The sequence below is a fragment of the Nanorana parkeri genome, unplaced genomic scaffold (genome assembly GCF_000935625.1).
Source record: "Nanorana parkeri isolate BGI_ZX_2015 unplaced genomic scaffold, ASM93562v1 scaffold132, whole genome shotgun sequence".
Taxonomy (NCBI): Eukaryota; Metazoa; Chordata; class Amphibia; order Anura; family Dicroglossidae; genus Nanorana; species Nanorana parkeri.
In genome coordinates, this window is record NW_017306400.1 from 440947 (window position 1) to 460392 (window position 19446).

The 19446-nt window shown below is 41.3% G+C and overlaps 1 protein-coding gene across 1 annotated transcript in view; it reads right to left on the bottom strand.

Moving 5' to 3' along the window:
* The window catches only part of LOC108784922 (dynein heavy chain 3, axonemal-like), an 899093-nt gene that overhangs the window by 365171 nt on the left and 514476 nt on the right, over window positions 1-19446 (bottom strand). The window contains exons 40-41 of the mRNA XM_018553871.1: window positions 16044-16239; window positions 11370-11408 (exon numbers count right to left, since the gene is read on the bottom strand). Coding sequence (XP_018409373.1) covers window positions 11370-11408; window positions 16044-16239 — 235 coding nt within the window. The remainder of the gene's footprint in view (window positions 1-11369; window positions 11409-16043; window positions 16240-19446) is intronic.

Below are 19446 nucleotides of genomic sequence, written 5' to 3' on the forward strand. Positions count from 1 at the left end.
TACACATCACTGGTTCGGCCTCACCTGGAGTATGCGGTGCAGTTTTGGGCACCGGTACACAGAGGGGATGTCCTTGAACTGGAGAAAGTCCAGCGAAGGGCGACCAAACTCATCAAAGGGATGGAGGACCAGAGCTATGAGACACGGTTACTAAATTTAAATATGTTCACACTGGAACTAAGGAGATTAAGGGGGGACATGATTTTCATGTATAAAATGTTCCATAGTCATAGCAACATTAGCAACAAACTCTTTACGATTAATTCCGTAACAAAGACTAGAGGACACCACCTAAAACTGGTAGAAAAAAAATTCAAACACAAGGGGCAAGGGGATTCTTCTCAGTTCGCGCGGTTGGGGTCTGGAACTCACTGCCACAAGCAGTGATTTCAGCTAATAGTCCGGAATCATTCAAGAGGCTTTTGGACGATTTCCTGAGAAACGGTAATATACAGGGGTACAAGTACTCCTAAAAACGAGATGACTCGGGGATCTTTACACACACACACACACACAATAGATTGGACTGGATGGACATGTGTCTTTATTCAACCTCAAATACTATGTAACTATGTAACTATTTTGTCTGAACAGATGGAGATCTTGAGATTAACTGATCTTGCTGCAGGTGTCTATAAAGCAGGCTAGTGGTGGCAAATGGTTGCTTTTTCTTCCCCATAAGTGTGTAGAAAAGAATCCTTGTGGGTGTTAGCTGTGGGACCAGAGCTCTCTGTTCCTGTGCTATCAGCAAGCCACACTCCCAGCAGTTAATGTATTTCTCCAAATAGAGGGTCATTGTGGGGGAATTTGGTACAAAGAAGCTTGGTGCAAAAAAGGGATAGTTGTGAGTTATGTCTCATATTATCTTCTGGTGGGGCAGTTCCCATAGGGATCAGAAGCAGCGAAGCAATGTTAAATGGTAGAAAACCATGTAATTCAAATCAGTGGCTTTCTACTATTTCAGTGATAACATAATAGCTATTGTATAGCTGCACTTGCTATGACTATCCTTCAGCAGATATTGGAATTAAAGAAAGTATAAAATAAAAGTGTGAAGGGTAATACAAAGGCACTGTGTATAATACAATCCAGAGTTCAGAAAATACAAGTCAAGCAGTTTTAAGTACAAAACGTATTAAAGCTTCAGACACAAATGTGCCCTTCATGGAATAAAACTATTTTATCCCCTAAAGTTTTCTATTTCTAGCCATTTTATGAAAAAAGACACTTCTGAATTCTGTATTAAATAGAAAATAATATCTATTCTTCACAGGAAGGGAAATTTGCTTTTTATAATATCAATGCATAGCTGATTAAATTATCATGATATGTTTTATTATAAAATGTAGCAGAGGTTATCAGTTTTTTGTGTGCATGACTATGGTTTAAATGCAGCATTTTATCTAAAGGAAAGGTTGTATAAGAGCCTTCCATTGTAGCATCAGTACAAAATTCTTCTTTATTTTAATAGATCTGCCATACAAAAGTATGTTGAAGATTTGTGAAAATTGTATGGATACATTGAATGAGTCTTTTCTGTCTTCCCTTTTCGGCAATGAATATTGCTCATTTTTTCGATTAACATGTCTGATGAAATTAACTACTGCACAATTGAACTGGAACTTAACATTCTGTATTTAATTGTTTAAAATAATAATTGTATTCTAGCAAACCCTATAGAAATACTTCTTCCACTACATTAAGAAGTTAAGAGAAAGGCCCTCCCTAACAGTCATGATATGAAGCAGTGTATTCCACAGAACAACAAACCTTTTAGTAGTTTTATTCATCACAGTGCATAAAATGGCTGTATTATCTGGTTTGGTTACTCATCTGCTCAAGGTGTTTTTACAGAGATAAATAAACTTCTTAAAATTTTAAGTCAATCTAAGCTGGTTTAACTATACTGGCTAGCACATAGCAATATAAGTGTTTTTTGTAATACGTTTAACATATAGCAGTTGATCAGATTTTTTTACACATTTTACACTATTAATTCATTGTTTATTTTTTGTTGCTTCATTCACATTGATTGGCCATTGTATTATATTTATCTAATTATTATTTGGGTATATCTACATACGTTTGAAAAGAGAGAGTTTATAAGGGGTTTCTAGTTCACAATTTTAGTATCTGCTTTTTTATACTGTATCTAATTAATGATCTTTAAAGTCAAACTATGACCTCCTATTAACTACCTGCTATCCGGCCGTTAATTAAACGGCCGGACAGCGGCTTCTTGAGGGCGGGTGGGCGTCTTTAGACGTCCTATCCCGTACCGCCCGTGCCTGCCGCTAGGCGGGCCGCACGAGCTTGAATCCGGCTTTGAATGTAAACAGCCAGCGATGGCTGTTTACATACAAGCGTTCGGGCATCTGTAGAGATGCCCAATCGCTTGTAATATGCGGTCGGGTGTGCGCCCCCCCCTCCGTCATCGCTGCTGCTGGCGATCCCGGGCTCTGCTGTTCCCGGTGTGAGCTCGGGACCAGCACTGCAGCTCTGTGGCCGGAGATCACATGGAGCTCAGTACATGAGCTCTGTTTGATCTCCTCTCCTCTTCTGAATGCAGGCAGTGATGTGTATTACATCACTTCCTGTATTCAGTGTCAGTCTCCGGTACAGAAACTGGAGAGAAGCTTGTGAAGCAGGTCTCTGCTTCATCAGCTTCTCTGGGGGTCCCTAGGTGACATTAGGGGTCTTAAATCCCTGATGTCTCCATAGGACCTGTCACTGCAAGTTGGCTATCGCATAGGGAGCTTGTTTGCTCCCTATGTGATAGCAATAAAGTTCAGTGGAAAAAAAAAAGGTTTAAAAAAATTTGTTACAAAAAAAATCAAAAATCAAATATCAAAGCAATAAAAAAAGTCCCCCACATGCACACGCAAGCATGCGTCAAGCCTGCCTACATGCGAAAACGCAGATTACATCCATTGCGCCGCACACGTTACATATCGCCGCGAATGTCGGAATGAGAGCAATAATTCTAGGGTCATCAATCACTGATAACACTAAACTGATGAGCGGTAAAAGCATTTAAAGTGTCAGCTATGGTAAATTTTGAGTATGGTAGTTTTTTTGCGATTTAACGGGTGCGCGCAATTTTAAAGCTTGACATGTTTGGTGTCCATTTACCCAACGTGACCCCGTCTTTTATATTTTACCAAAAAATTGGGTAATAATCAATGTTTTAGAACATAACGTAGGGAGAACAGTTTTTTTTTTCAAAAATTTCGGTACTTTTTTATTATACAGTTTAAAAAAAACCATAGTGGTGATTAAATACCACCAAAAGAAAGCTCTATCTGTCCCCAAAAAATGGTATAAAATTCATTTCAGTACAGCGTTACATGACGGAATAAATGTCAGTCAAAGTACTGCAGCGCTGAACACTTAAAAATGGCCTGGTCAGGAAGGGGGTATAAACACCCCGGTCAGCAAGTGGTTAATAAAATATGTGCTGCAGCACTTAATTATAAGTACATCTACAAGTACAGTTTTCTCTTGGTCCACCGGCAAAGTCTCACAAATACCTATTGATTCTGCCAGTGAAATCCACCTAATGTAGCTTCCTGTAATAGTTTGGCATTGCTCCAAAATTCAAAACAGAGTTACCACTCTCATGTAGGCTGTGCAGGCTATCAGATTGTCACTGTTAATTCACAAGCTTGTAGCTTTTCAATCAGTGCCTGGCCACACCTCATTTTGCTCACATCTTTCTAGATTGACAGCACTACTGTTGTTGATGAAACCATCACACTGTAAACTGCAGTGTCTTGGAGGGGGAGCATGTGAGACACAAATTAATGAGAGTTTTGTTCAGTCAGTGATGATAAAGAACATTTTATTACTTTGAGTCCTGTGCATAACATAGCAACTGGATTTTGGAATTGTTTAGACTGCCATACAGGAGCCTTTAGTTATACTTAAATATACAGTTCTGTGTCCTATCTCCTTCAGTGAATGCTGGAGTAAATTAAACAGTGTTGCTAGTCACATTCTTTGATATAGAGATGACTATTAAAGGTAACATTTACAAATCAGTACATTAAATGTTGTAATCAATGGAACAAGTATGTAACATTTTGAAAACTATAGAAACATTTTTTCCAGGTATATAACTAAAATTAACTAAAAGTGTACTTACTAAAAATATAATATACTTTCACATCTGCTTGCAGAGGTCCGATACTGCAGGTTGGGCAGTATCAGAGCTCTGCAAGCCCTCCTCCATTCGCCTTTTTGTTTTTTGGTACATAATATTTGCAGACGTTTTTGACCTAGCAATGTGTCATCATGCGTCCACTTCCTGCAGCAGGGGGTGGTCCTGAATGCTGCAAAGAATGTTGCTCATGTAATCACATGAGTACAGTTCTCACAGCAATCTCTTGTGAGTTCAGGGCAGCCCAAATTCCATTGCCTGGGCTCATAGGAAATTAGTGGCACTGAGCTTCATTTAACCAAGAAAAGGGACATGGCTGAAGGATGGATCAGTGAGTCTGTAAGGTAAGTGCCAGACAGAAGGTGAGTATTAACCCAGAGCTGCTTTTTTATTTTAACAAATTTAATTTTTGCGCAATTACATTTTTTGCTGAAGCTTTTTATGGCTTAGAGGCCCGATAAATAGTATTTACGAAGCTAACATGAAACAAATTATTATGTTTTTTTACTTTTATGTATTTTAGTGATTAAGCTATACCATACTATGTCATGTGCATAGAGGCTTCCATGATAATATAATTTTTTACACATCTAATAATAATATATGTATTTTGAAGAAAATAGAGAAATAAAGCAGGGACAGATGTTTCTCACTTATTTTGATTTTGATAAATGCTCAATGAGCAATTGTGAAATACATTAGTGCTAATATTTCCAAGCTGTCAATTTAATAAAAAGCCAAAGGCGGAGCTACACTGCAAAATATTTCATTATTTTCCTCTGGTAAGAGATTTACTCTGGTACATTTACAGACCCATAAAGTGTTGCCACAGTTACACTAATGGACTAAATGAAAAATAAAGAACATTTGACAAAAACAATTTGAATATAATTTTTCTGTCCTTCCACAAGATATATAAGGCAATTTGACCTGCATAAGAAATGTAGATGTGTTTAACAGCAGCTTCCTAAAGTAAAAGGATCATTATGAACAAGCAGGTTTGCCCTGCTCTTTTATTCAGAAATTCAGCAAACAAATAAATGTGGTTGTCTACAGAATCTAAACATTGCTGGCCCATCTAAAAAGTATTGACGCTGTGATTGGTCCAATACAGGAAGCCGCAAACAAACATGGTGTGGGCTTCTATGCGGGAACTGGAGTGTACTAACCAGGAAGTACTTTTAGACCTGAGAACAAAGCCTGCAAGGTGGTATGGCGAGGTGGTGTTGAAGAGTGGAAGCACCGAGTGTGGAAAGGGACCCATCAAAAGTCATGGGTGACCTCCATGTGGGCACTATGAAGTCTATGACAGGTGAATCTTGAAAATTATTTCTGGTCATTTGTAACAGTACAATTCTGATAAACAATGTCAGCAACACTATATTCTGAAATTACACATTTAGCATGTGTAATAGTTTTTTTTTTACTTTTACATTACTGTTTGGCTGAAATACAGCATCAGCAGAATCCGATTCATTATAAGGCGGAAAAAATAGCTTTTTTAGATAGCTTTAGTTTTTAGCACCACACAATTTTTTTTTCCAGCCAAACAGGCCTGTATAAATTGGTGGGAGTAGCAGCTACAACAGATTTAAAATCTATAGGGAATTGTACTGTTGAAAAAAGAAAGCTTGAAGTGGGAGTAAAGTGGTGTATAGAAAAATATTGCCATAATGTGCTAGTAATGGGAGCTAAATCTTTAACAACAATTTTGCCTATTTTTCAAGGCTAAAAGGCAAGGGAATTTGAAACAAAGGACATGCATAGCCGGGCACTGCCAGGGGGACACCTACCATTCAGCGGGGAGAAGGTCTTTTCAAGCGGCTAAAAGGGAAACATTAAAAATAATCCATGAAATCCTCAAATCCACAAATCCATGAAACGACATCCTTTAGAGATTCCTTTAAGCTATATGTGATATTATAGAACAATATGATTCTTGCGGACAGCATCAGCAACAAAATATTCTGGCATCACATACATTTATTGTGTAATCATTTTGTTTCCTTTTAATCCTTGACTTAAATACACTGCACTAACCTGAAACTATTGATTTCCACCAAAGAAGTGCTTTATTAGGTAGTTTTTGCAAAGATCTGGTCAACTGTGTCTGGGGAGAGATGAACTTTGTCACAAAAAGTGCACATTCTGAAAGCACACTTCCGGGAGTGCTGCCCAGCACTTCAACTGCGTACAGGGAAGTTTGGCCAGTGGTCTATCCTTCTTACCCAATAATCAAGGGCGTTATCCATTCTGAGGGTATCAACATCCACCCTTGACCCCATATAATCAGAATATAATATAATAATAGTTATTATAATAATTATATCAGATAATATAACATTATATTATTACATAAAAATTTAATTATATGGTGCAGGTGCTACCTATAACTGCTGCCAGCAGACAGTCCTGGGCACTACCTACTAATGAAGGACTTGAAAGTCTTGCTTAAAGAACCACTGTTGCTCCTCCTATAACTGACAGGAGGTTCCAAGCCACATTGTCCATGAAAAGGGATACAGTGTCATGGATTGACTCGGACAGGTGTGCCGTGATGACATGGCCGGCTCCTCCCCCTGGGCGTGGCGCCTCCTCACTCTCTTAAACACAGCTGAGTCAGTCACTCGGTGTTCAATCATTGTGGAACCTCGAGCGACTGACTCTGTGGAAAACAGAGCCACAGACCATCCACAGCCTTAAGTGAGGGGTTCAGCCTCCCTGTCGGGGGGACTCAGCTACTGCCAACTGCTGCGGCTCACATTGCTACACAGGAATACCTCCTGTTTCACCTGAACTCTCTCCACTCCTGAACCGCAAGTACAAGGGGATCTTCCCCCACCTATTGGTAGCCACTTCAAACCATATCAGATGTATATGCTAGCCATGAACTGTGTGCATTGATACCAACTGAACATACCTGATTGCAGATTACTACAGATTGCATAACCTTGCTCTGCTGGAGATAACCTTAGCTAATCCACCGCATTATAACCTCCCAGGGAGTTAGTGAATGCATGTTATTATTTCTGCCACACCAGGGTCATTGTGAATTGGAAAGGAGTGATAGGAAACGCTTCCCTAATTGATTCCTGCAGTGGAAAACTACAACCCACCACACGCCTCCACTTGAGGCTGATAGTATACTCACAATACCTAGACTTATACCTGAGACCCTCATTGGTCATATCCATGTAACACTCTAGGACGGGTACATGATGTGGAACGGAACCCCATCGCACTGGGTGTATTGGGGTTCCGCATGACTGACCGAACCCTTACACCTAGAGTGTTAGTTCCGCAGTTGAGATCCAATAGAATACTGCCTGCTGGATTGTGACATACAGTCAGTCTCTGGAAATGATGTTAAAAGCTTTCTCCACACCACATACTCCAGAAATGTTACTTCTCACTTCTTATGTTATGGCAGGATGGGCTGTGGCATTTTCCCCTTATAATACAGAACCAAAAGGGTTGTTAACCACTAATGATCCCTCTCTTTGATGGTACAAGTCCTTTTGCAAGCACTGAAGCACAAATGTTGCCACAAAATTCAAGAGGCAACACAAGTCCTTGGGATCACTGAGGACAATTTTGTTATCTACTAACTCTCCGCACCCATATACAATGTTTGCAAGGGTTGAAACTTACACATATCCCCATATCCTTCTGCTGCCACCACAACCCTCCTCCTCATGCTCTTCCTATGTCCCGGGGTGCCTCCAAGGACACAGTTAGGATAAAGTTGGGCCTGAGACACCAATTCTAGCCTACCTCTTCCTCCTGATGCTGTGCCCAGTCTATTACACAACACAGTGCATACTCCAGCAGGAACAACACAGGGATCATGTTGTTGATCTTTGCTTCATCACAGGTCATTATTCTGGTTGAGTGTGACAAAATGGTACAATGGTGTGGTATGAAAAAAACAATATCCCTCGAGCCTGTCCTTGTGCCATACTGTGCAGACACTGCAGCATGGCCATGGTGGAGTTCCAGTATGTGGGCATATCACATATTATACAGGTTGAGTTGCTACTGAATTTCAGCCAGCCAAACACTGACTGATTATGACATAATATCAGAGAAAAAGTTTAATTTTTGCTTAATCAATCAATATGTTCTTACGGAAAATTGAACAAAGAATGATTATCAAGGCTTTTGATGCATTTAAAATGTAAATGTGAAAAAACTATTTGATTTCATCAGGGGATTTATTTTTGTAACTAGTATTTTAAATTAATCTTTCTGCAAAAACAACAACAAAGACAAGATTGCAATATGACCATATGAATTCAATATTTTGTCATTAAAACATTGCTATTTTTTATTAAGCTTTGAGTTTGTTAAAATTATTTTTTAATTCTTAACTATTATGTCACCAGTCATTGATTTTTTCTGTCATTCACAGGTGTACATCAGTTTAAGTTCTTTCTATTAGACAGTTACAATTTAATTACACATATGTAATATTGGACTTTGTTTTTTGCCAAGGCATAAAATATATGTTGATTTACTAGTAATGAGTCAAAATAGTCATTTTGATAAAACTTCTGATTTTGCCATAGGCAAATTTTGCAAAAGTTAACCTGCAATTGCACCCCGCATTGCTGCTTAGTTCAAATTTGCTTCATAGAAATTATCTACCTGTTGGTAAACCATCCCATGTAAGCTCTGTAACATGGACCCTTTCCCCAGTAAACTACCCCTAGCACCTGTAACGAGATCGCATTCTCGGGTCCTCCCTGGGCTGCAGCAGCGTCATAGACAGATGCGCTCCACACGGTGCATTCCACGATGGTACACGGCGGCCGTTTGACGCGCAGGAGAGCCCGCCTCCACAAACTCCGGCTCCATAAATAGTGACCGGCCGCTACACACGACGTTCCACTATTGCCGTGAACGCCTGTGTTCGGTCCGCTCACTCAGGACAGCAGTAGGCTCATCAGGGTCACAGGGAATCGTGCCTCCAGTCCTATCTTCCAGGGAACCAACCTGAGTGCTGTGCAAGTCTATTGGGAGACCGCAAGTATCCTTGTGTCAGGCAGTTCAATGCTATATCTCTTGTAATTGGACGTACATGGTGCTATACATGTTACTGGAGCTCTTTCTATCTCACTTGCTGTATGCTATGCTATTGGAAGTACATGGTGCTATATATGTTACTGGAGTTACTGCTATTCACTTTTGCTGTGCTATTGGAAGTACATGGTGCTAGATGTATACAGGAGCTATTGCTATTTACTTGCTGTATGCTGGGCAATTGGGAGTACATGGTGCTATAAGCATTACTGGAGCTTTACTGCTGTTCACACTATTGCATGTGGCCATAGAGTATCATCTGGGGATTGAGTTCCTGCTCCTGTGTACCACCAGTTTCTCTACGAACCTACACCCTCATCATGTTGCGCACTCACTACCAGGGTGGATTATGATGTAAATAACCATTCCTAAGTAGTATCTCATAAATAAGTCGGCAGATGATTTCGTGGATCCAAACTCTCCCTTGAGACTGAGAGTGAAACCTGGAACCCAAACTGATATGCCGCAACAGGACTAGATAGATTCTGTACTAGAACTGCATGTGTGTCATTCTCCACAGTTGTGATCCTCAATAATCCGTCAGATGCTTTACAGCACCCAATCAGTGAATGGTGGAGCGGCAAAGTATGGGGATGAAAATGATATGGTTTGACATAATAGTCCTACGCAGGATTAAATTATAGTAATATCCTCCTCTAAACAAACAGCACAGGCTTGGCAATATGTAAGCAAGAAAATGTCAATCCTGACAATACATGGTCACCAAATAAGCAATTATGACCATTTGTGGGCAACAAACAGGCAGTTGTGACAATAACTAGGCAATAAACAGATGTTAGTACAACAAATGGGCAATCTTGACAATATGCAGGCAAAAAACAGCAATCATGGCGAGAGGGCAACAAAAGGGCAATTGCAACAATACACAGACAAGAAGTGGGCTATTTTGACAATACAAGGGCAAAACCCAGTCAAGCATAACAATAAGTAGGCGACAGATTGGCGATTATTACAATATGTGGGCAACTAACTTTCAATAATGACAATAGACAGGCAAGAAATAAACAATCAGGACATTATGCGTGCAAGAAATGGGTAATAATTGATTTATAGACATGTGCATTCGGACAAACCTGCAAATCAACGAAAATCAGTTAATGCGGCGGTTCTTCCGAACCTGTAATAATTAATTTAATATGTGCCCAAATATACAAAAAAGATATTCGGGCATACATTCATTAATTTTCAGAACACACCGGCGGCCATATTGGCCACCAGTGTGTTCTTCGCATGCCCACCGCCATCTTGGAGGCGGAGCGTGTGACATCACAAAACGGTGACGTCACACGCTCAACGTGCAGCAGCCGTATCGGCCGCTGGCACATTCTGCACATGGCACCGCCATTTTGGAGTAGGACTATGTATACACCAAGATGGTGGCGCTTGAACATGCGGGCGCCGCCATCTTGGTGTATACCTAGATCTACTCGAAAATGGTGGCGCGGATGCGGAGAACACACCAGTGGCCGATATGGCCGCCACTCGTTCTGCGGTTTCAGTGTGCTGTTTCAGATTCGGTGGATGAAATTCCTTGTTTACATCTTGCTGCCGGCCGGCCGGTGGCTAGATTCCACGGTCAGCAGCAGAGTGTAAAAGAATGGGGAGAAATAGCCAGCCTGCTAGTGGCTATTTAAAATTGCAATAACCAATTGCAGGCTGGTTATTGATCCCGCCCACTGAGCAGAGGAACGGACCAGTGAGAGAACTTTCTCTCTCAGGTCCACTCCTCTGCTCAGTGGGAGGGGTTTCAATAGCCAGCTTGCTATTGGCTATTTCAAATTGCAATAGCCAATAGCAGGCTGGCTTTTGCACCCACCCACTGAGCAGAGGAGCGGACCTGAGAGAGTATTTTCTCTCTCTGGTCCGTTCCTCTGCTCAGTGGGCGGGGGACCTACCAATCCCCGCGGGTGCTGGATAACTGGGAGTTTATGGTAGTTACAGAATAGCGCAAACATTCAACTACGAATTTAAAGTACATATTAGAAACGTTTGGATACTTCTGTAAAATCCTCTGCTACATCACTGAAATAGGCATTTTTTCACACTGTGAAGCACCAAAATGTCTCAAAATGTTAAACCGAAGGTATCAAATTGTTCTGTTACATACCATCAGATGCACATCCTTTTCATTGTCCTTTATACTAGGCTAAAACAAAAAGAGAAAAGCAACAGGTCAAACACAGAAATTGCTGTCAAACAAAATTCACACAACTTTCACCCAAGAGTCACTTTTTCTAATTATATCCTATGTCAAAATGGGTGAATCTTGATTGAAAACATTGATAAATAGACTCCTATCTGTCGTGTTCTTTTTCAACCCTTATTCTTTACTTCAATAGGCTGAACTGAAATTTTAGAGGGGTGGATGTGGTCTATTCACTAAGCTGCCGTAGGCAGCCGAGTGAATGACCGACCTGAAGTGAAGTGAGCCGAACACTGTTCGGCTATTCACTTCAGGCCGGTACAGAGCCGGCCACTCGGCCAGCTTCGGCTTTCAGCCCGGCTCAGCCGAGCCGATGCATATGCGTTCGGCTCGACTGAGCCGCTCGACCATGTTCGGAAGCTGTGCGGACTATTGTGAATATCCCGTACAGCATCCCTTCGGTTCTACTGAACAGAAGGGGTCCTGGGGCCGAAACTAGCCGAAGGATCGGCCGAAGCTACGGCCAGATCCTTCGGCAGCTTCGTGAATAGACCCCTGTAGGTTAAATTACATGCAGGTTTCTTATATTTCTCTTGAAGAATTAACAGTTCTTTCTTAGTACCATACAAAGTCATTTGATGGTGTCACATTTCTCCATATGGATTCTACATAATGTTGAATTAAAAAACAGTCGTGAGTGAATACATTTGAAATTCAAGCATATAGGCAAATTGCAAATTCTTTAAATAACTTTAATACGTATATGCAGATGTGTTTCGTCTGCAGAGAGTCATATAATTCTAGATTTACCATTACATGGATTCCAAAGTTATGAATTACAGATTAGACAGATTCAAGCACATTTGTGAAATAGCAGCAATTCTCACTTAGTTATCATAAACAAAAATCTGGATGCTCAATCTTTGGTGCAGGAGTAGGAGACACAAAGTACAGCAGAGAAAGTTCCCACTGAAGTTTTCCACTGTTCAGCTGAGCCGAAGTGCAGAAGGACTTCGACTCAGCCAATCCAACATCTGGATTAGCTGAGCCAAAGCTCCAGCAGCTCACTCGCTCCCGTTCGTTCCTATTCACATAGGGGCTGAACGGCAGTGAGTGAATACCTCCGTTGTACCGAGCAGAATAGCAAATAAATGAAAATAGTTTACAAAAAAAAAGAGAGTTGAAAAAATAATTTCAATATGTGATTAAATTAAAAAAGAAAGATTTTTAAAGAATTTTTTTTTAAACAACAATTGGGCGGAGCTAGAAGTGACAGCTAGCACTGCCCAACTGTTTCCTATTGGCCTGCAACTGCTAGAGTCTTCTAGCAGGTCCCGGTTGTTATTGTTTAATGACAGTTCAGTGTCCCCAGGTCATTTGGGGATGCTGATCTGTCATTACAACTGGGCAGAGCCAGCCGTTAGATCACCTGTGGGATGAGCCGTGAGATTGTGGCTGTGCGGCTGAGCCACTCGGCCACAATCGGGTGCTGTACGGGCTATAGTGAATAGCCCATACAGCAGCCCTTCGGTTCGACTGACCCAAAGGGGCTCCTGCAACTGAAGCTAGCCGAAGGATCAGCCGAAGCTACAGCTGGATCCTAGGGCAGCTTTGCGAATAGACCCCTTAGTTTCCTTACCCTGCACACTTATCTCTATAACACAAGCATTAGAAGCTGCAGCGTCATCAACCCCTCTCCTTCTGATTTGTACTGTCCCTGGCTCACCTCTTACAACTATTTGTTTGCTGTTCCAAGCATTTTATGAAAGAACACATCCCAGCATCCCTTTAGATGTGCATGCTCCTCCCTGCTGGCCACTAGCCATTGCAGACTTTAGCTATGCAATCTGTTGATCATTTGCTTGATCACACTCTATCTGATCAGCAGAGCAAGCAGAGCAGCTGGCTGACATAGAAGGAGACAGCAAATCATATTGTAAGCAGATTAATGTGAGTGGAAGTTATCATATTGCCTTACACAGGGACAGATTTCATTAACCAGCAACAGTGATCTGTGTGTATGGTTGCCTAGAAAATCAGTCAGCTGACAAACTGGAGGTGGTGTCAAGCTATCCTAATTTGTGTGTCGCGTGTGTGGGAAGTAGAGAAGGTGAAAGTGCATTAGAATTCCAGCTCACAAAAAAATCTCACAGCCCTGTTTTACCCCCCCACAAAAAAAACAGAAGCAATTTTCTTATTCCTTGTCCACTAAAGGATCTCGCTCCAGTTTGTGAGTAGATGTTGGAGCAATCCATAACAATTATACAGTATTTCAGCTTTAACATATAAAATAGCAATCACTCATCTACAGCTATATCAAAATGCAATTTGTCAGTTCATTAGAAATTCTCATCATTATGGAACCTTTCAAATGCAATAGCTGCGTTGAACAACCAGGTGCATTTTGAAAAATAATAAAATCAGATTTGTAACCTAAACTTACAACTTCCTAGATTATCAAGATGACTTTACCTTCATTTTCCTTCTTTGGGATTCACTTAGGGCCCTTTCACACTAGCTTGACAGCTTCTGTAGTGTGCATTGTATCACACTCTGCCCAAGTTGTCACTGTTTATGTTTTTTTTTAACTTTATGTGGTGCATACAATGTGTACACTCCATTCAGGTCCCCACACGGCAGCACGCTGTGCTGCACTGCCATTTGCTGATCTGCTGTGTCATACAGTACACTGCAAAATATAAATTTTATTGCATTACAGCACCCACTGCATTGTAGTGTGAATGAAACACATAGGAAACCATTGTTTTCTATTTGTCCTTGCGATGATCTGCATTGATCCAGGACGGTACAACGCAGGTCACCGCTAGATGTTTGAATGGGCCCTAAGCATTTTAGCTGCACACCATAAGTAACTATCAATAGATCATACTGATAAGAAAACTAATTTCATACCAGCTTCAGGATCTTTGTGCTGAGATGTGATAGTAAAGGCTTGGGCATGACACTTGTAGAAATAATAAAGTAAGCATCCTCAGTAAGGGTGTTTTAGAGGGTAAGGTAGAGCTAGATTAGATAAACTTACAGACTCACTTTACCTTATAGAGTGGCCCAGGTCTCATAGAGTAAGTACCTTTATGCGCTTGCTTTATCTTCAGCTAATCTCAAAGTCCATGTGTCCTATCATGCATATACTGATTACAACTTCAGTGCTCAACATCAGTGGACTACCTCCCCCTACCACCTGGTTCTTTCAAATGCAAAAGGCAGCATCACTGAAGGCAAGCAAGACAGGTTAAATATTGATTTGTTATGGAAATATCAAAGTTGCATTTGATATTTGCATAATAGATAACTAAGGTTTTGGGGACACCATGGCATTATGAGGACAATTCGAACAGACAGATGGGCAGGTGAACAGGTACCAGTTCTATTGAATTGAGGCCGGCTTACAAGGGGAGGTGAGCTCACATGTTTACATTAATGGTTATAAGAGTTAGTCAGGTTTAGTTTTAGGTGATGGGTTTCAAGGTGTGGTCAAGGATTGAATTGACATTTCTGGCTAATTTTTACAGGTACCTCAAGTGTTATGGTTGGTTAAGTGTTAGGAGGAGACTATGGGTTAGAAATAGGTTTTCACTATGGGGACAACTTACACAGTCTCTCTGACAACAAGTGGCTCTTTTACAGGTTTTAGATCAAAGAAATTAAAGGAAGTGCATACCTTTATAAACATCATTATAGATAATATGTAAATACGGAAGGTTATACTAAATCTATAGCTAGAGTAAATCAGCACTTCATATGAGGCTCAACTATGAAGCCATGAAACATTTAGAAGAAAGAAGTTGCTCTGAAGGTCGGTAAAACAAACTGTGAAGTGTCAGGCTCTGTGAATTCATGGGAATTTAATTAGAAGCACATAACATCATATTGCAGCTACAGACTGAATCCTATTAAGTTTAGAAAATTCAATATCTCATCTGAATGGTTTTTAATTGATCTGTACACATATTGTGATTGCAGTCTAATATCTCAAATGTTTTTATCCACACTCTTCAACATTTTAACTAGTCTGTTTTTTCCATTATATTGCCTAATCTTTTTTTTTTCCTCTAGCATAATTAAAGATATCAAAGAACAAATGGTTGTGTTTTACCTTGAGTCCAAGAAAGTCTATGACAAAATCAAATTTAAAAACAACAGAAAACATACAGTATAATGAACCATTGATCACTTTATTTACTGTAACATGGTTACAGTAAATGGTTACTAATATGGTTACAGATAGTAAAGAACCTCTTTAGTTACATTTTAAAAAGCAGTGATATACTGTTTTTCAGCAGTGGGACAAAGAGAAGGTTATTTTTCTTTTGTCTACAAACCCTTTCCAATTATTTAGTCTAGTATTGAATGTTATAGTTGCCCAAACAACACCATACACTTTAGTGCCTGATTGCAAATGTTGCAAATGTTGTGGTTATTTCATCCAAAAGAACTTAAGCTATAATCAAAAAGGGCAAAGAGCAATTATGGTTTGCAAACTGTATTATCAACAGCAAGCATTATCATTCTATCTTACAGAATAAGCAACTGAATATCTGTCAGCCAATTGCCCTTAAATAATAAAGTACTTCTAGTTGGCTGTTACTGAACTCAACATCAACTTAACAGATATACCTTGATTATGTCTTCAAATTTAGTTGGAGTAACAAGATCTTTCCACAGGCACCAAGCAGAGAACTTCTTCTTAACGTAGACTATATCATAAACATCTTCGGCTTTTGGTAACTGAACAGATCTTGGGATTTGAAGACCTTTTGGTTTTAAACTGGTGGGATCTTGGTCACAAAGGTTTTTTAAATACTCACTAAATCTATGGAAAGAAAACATTTTTACATAAAATTTCATGGCATTTTATATTACATTAATATATTACTTTTAGATCCAATACCTCAAGTGAAATTCAGTGTATAGTAGTGTCTATGAAAATAAAAAAGCACTATTTGAACAAATTTGTTTTGATAACAACCCTACATGAATTCAACTGTACAACGATCTTGATTTATATAGTATACCCTATAGTATTTCTCTCTCTCTCTCTCTCTCTCTCAACATATATGTATACTGTATATATAATTTGTATGTGTTACATTTACATTTCAACCTATGCTGTGTGTACATGTTGCTATAGACTCCCATACCCCTGTATATTTTGTAAGAACCTCATCTGAAATTTTAAAGTAATCTATGCTTTTAGCTGATACCCCAAACCATGGAGGGAATTATGCATTTTACTGTTCTGATAGTGACAAAACCCTATGATCATACTCTCCTTTAAGTAAGGAGGAGAACAAGTTTAATTTCTGTACTCGTTCTTCATAACTCAGGTCCTCAATCCCCCTTATTAAATTTCTTTGCTCTCCTTTTAATTCTCTCAAGTTCAAGGAAATCTTTTCTGAGGATTGGTGACCAAAGCTGAAATGATTACTTATGACTAGGCTGAAGTAATGCTTTGTAAAGTGGTACAATATTTTTTTTATCTCCGTAATATCTTTTTTTAATGCACGATAGTAGACTGCTGGCTCTGCAAGCTGCAGCTTGAAATTGCTGTTGCTGAGTCTGTGGTCTATAAGGACCCCCAGATCTTTCTCCACAGGGAGCACTTCATAAAAAGTATCTTGCATGCATAACGTTAATATTTTGTAATTGTAAACCTCATCTGCCATGTCAGATGTCATGTGGTGTCAGGCAGTGCTGCGAACTCGCAGCTGGGGGAGGAACCCACTGGCAGGAAGCGGACCGTAAAAATCCAAGAGCGAGGTACAAGAGGGCAAATCCAAAGAGGTAGTCAAGTCCAGTCCAGGTCAAGGCAGGCAGCGAAGGTTCAGAAGCAGTAGACAGGCCAAGGGGTCGGTAACCAGGAAGTTCGAATGAGGGTTCAGGAAACGGCAGCAGGAACAAACAAAGGGGCTAGGTCATCACACCATAGAGTTGGAATAACTCAGCAACAAGCCAGGGCTCTGACCAGGTTTTTATAGCCAGGGGAATCAAAGCCACTCCCTGGTCGTCGAGGCAACCAGGAGACTTCTCTGTCCGGGAGCCAATGGCAGCAGAGAGGTGTGTGCTGGGAACCTCCCCCAGCAAGGCCCACACCACGCGCCCAGAGTGCATCTTGCGCATGCGCACCCGCATTCCGGCGCCAGGAGTTCTGCCAGGCCAACTAATAATTTTCATCATAGAGGGTTATTCACAAAGCTGCCGAAGGCAGCCGAGTGAACAACCGACCCAAAGTGAAGTGAGCCGAACGCTCTTCGGCTATTCCCTTCAAGCTTGTACGGCTGATTTCAGCCATACCTCGGCTGAAATAAGCCGTACATCGGCTTGCTTCGGCCGGCTTCGGTTTGGCCGAACATGCTGGGGATGCTGATGTGTCATTGCAACTGGGCGGAGCCAGCCGTGAGATCACAACTGGCTGTCAGTTGCAGGGCTTTTCGGCCGGCCAATGGCAGGCCAATCGGCCCACTTCAGGTTTCACTTCGGCTTAGTCGAGCTTCGGGAGCTTTACGGGCTATAGTAAATAGCCCGTACACCAGCCCATCGTTTCGAATGAACCGAAGGGCTCCGGCAGCCGAAGCTAGTCAAAGGATCAGCCGGTGCTGGACGTCCTTTTCAGTGACTAAAACTAGACTAGAACTAAATAAAAAACTAAGTTATGAATAAAACTATAACAAAAATATATTGACATTTTAGTCAACTACTCCTTTAGCGTCACCTACAATTCTAAATCCTCCGCTCTTCTTTCTTTTTCTGTAGGGGTCCCACAAGGCTCTGTCTTTGGACTGCTTCTCTATCTACACCTCCTTCCTGGGTCAGCTGATCCCCTCACATGGCTTCCAATATCATCTCTATGCCAATGACACTCAAATCTATCTTTCTACTCCACAACTCACCCCCTCAGTGTCCTCTCATGTCACTAATCTACTATCCAACGTATCCGTCTGGATGTCGCAACACTTCTTAAAACTCAATCTCTCAAAAACTGAGCTCTTGATATTTCCTCCTGCCCGTGCACCTTCTCCCGTCTTTTCCCTTGAGATCGTTAACACAACTATCCAGCCCTCCCCTCATGCCAAGGTCCTAGGTGTCATCCTTGACTCGGACCTCACCTTTCTTCCCCACATCCAATCACTATCCAAATCCTGCCGCCTTCACCTTCGTAACATCTCCAAAATACGCCCCTTCCTCACCAATGAAACCGCAAAACTACTCATACACTCCCTTGTTATATCTCGTCTTGACTATTGCAACTCCCTCCTCATTGGCCTTCCACTAAACAGGCTATGCCCCCTTCAGTCTATCATGAATGCAACTGCTAGACCCATCCACCTAACCAACCGCCCAGTGTCTGCAACCCCCCTCTGCCAATCCCTGCACTGGCTTCCAATTGCCCAAAGGATAAAATTCAAAATATTAACAATCAGTTACAAAGCCATCCGCAACTCCGCCCCCGGATATATCTCAAACCTGGTCTCAAAGTATCACCCTGTCGGCTCCGATCTTACCAAGACCTCCTGCTTTCCAGCTCCCTTGTCAACTCCTCCCATGCTCGCCTCCAGGACTTCTCTAGAGTCTCTCCCATCCTCTGGAATTCTTTACCCCAACCTGTCCGTCTGTCGCCCACCTTGACTGCCTTTAGGCGATCCCTAAAGACTCATCTCTTCAGGGAAACCTATCCCACCTCAACCTAACCGCTCGACTATCACGTTCTCAAACAATTCATCCCCACGCAGCTCCCTCCTCATGTATCACTTCCCCCTCCCTTTTAGATTGTAAGCCCTCAGGGGCAGGGCCCTCTTAGCCATCTTGTCTTGAATTGTATTGTGATTGTAATGTCCAGGGCCGTCTTTAACGCAGGGCAAAAGGGGCAGTCGCCCAGGGCCCAATCATTGTTGTGGGGCCCAAAGCAGCTGCCCCTTCAGCCCACATAAGCAGTGGCGGAACTACCGGCGGTGCGGGCGCACCATGGCCTCGGGCCTCTAGGGGGACCAGCACAGTACCAGCGCCGGATCGGAACCGATCA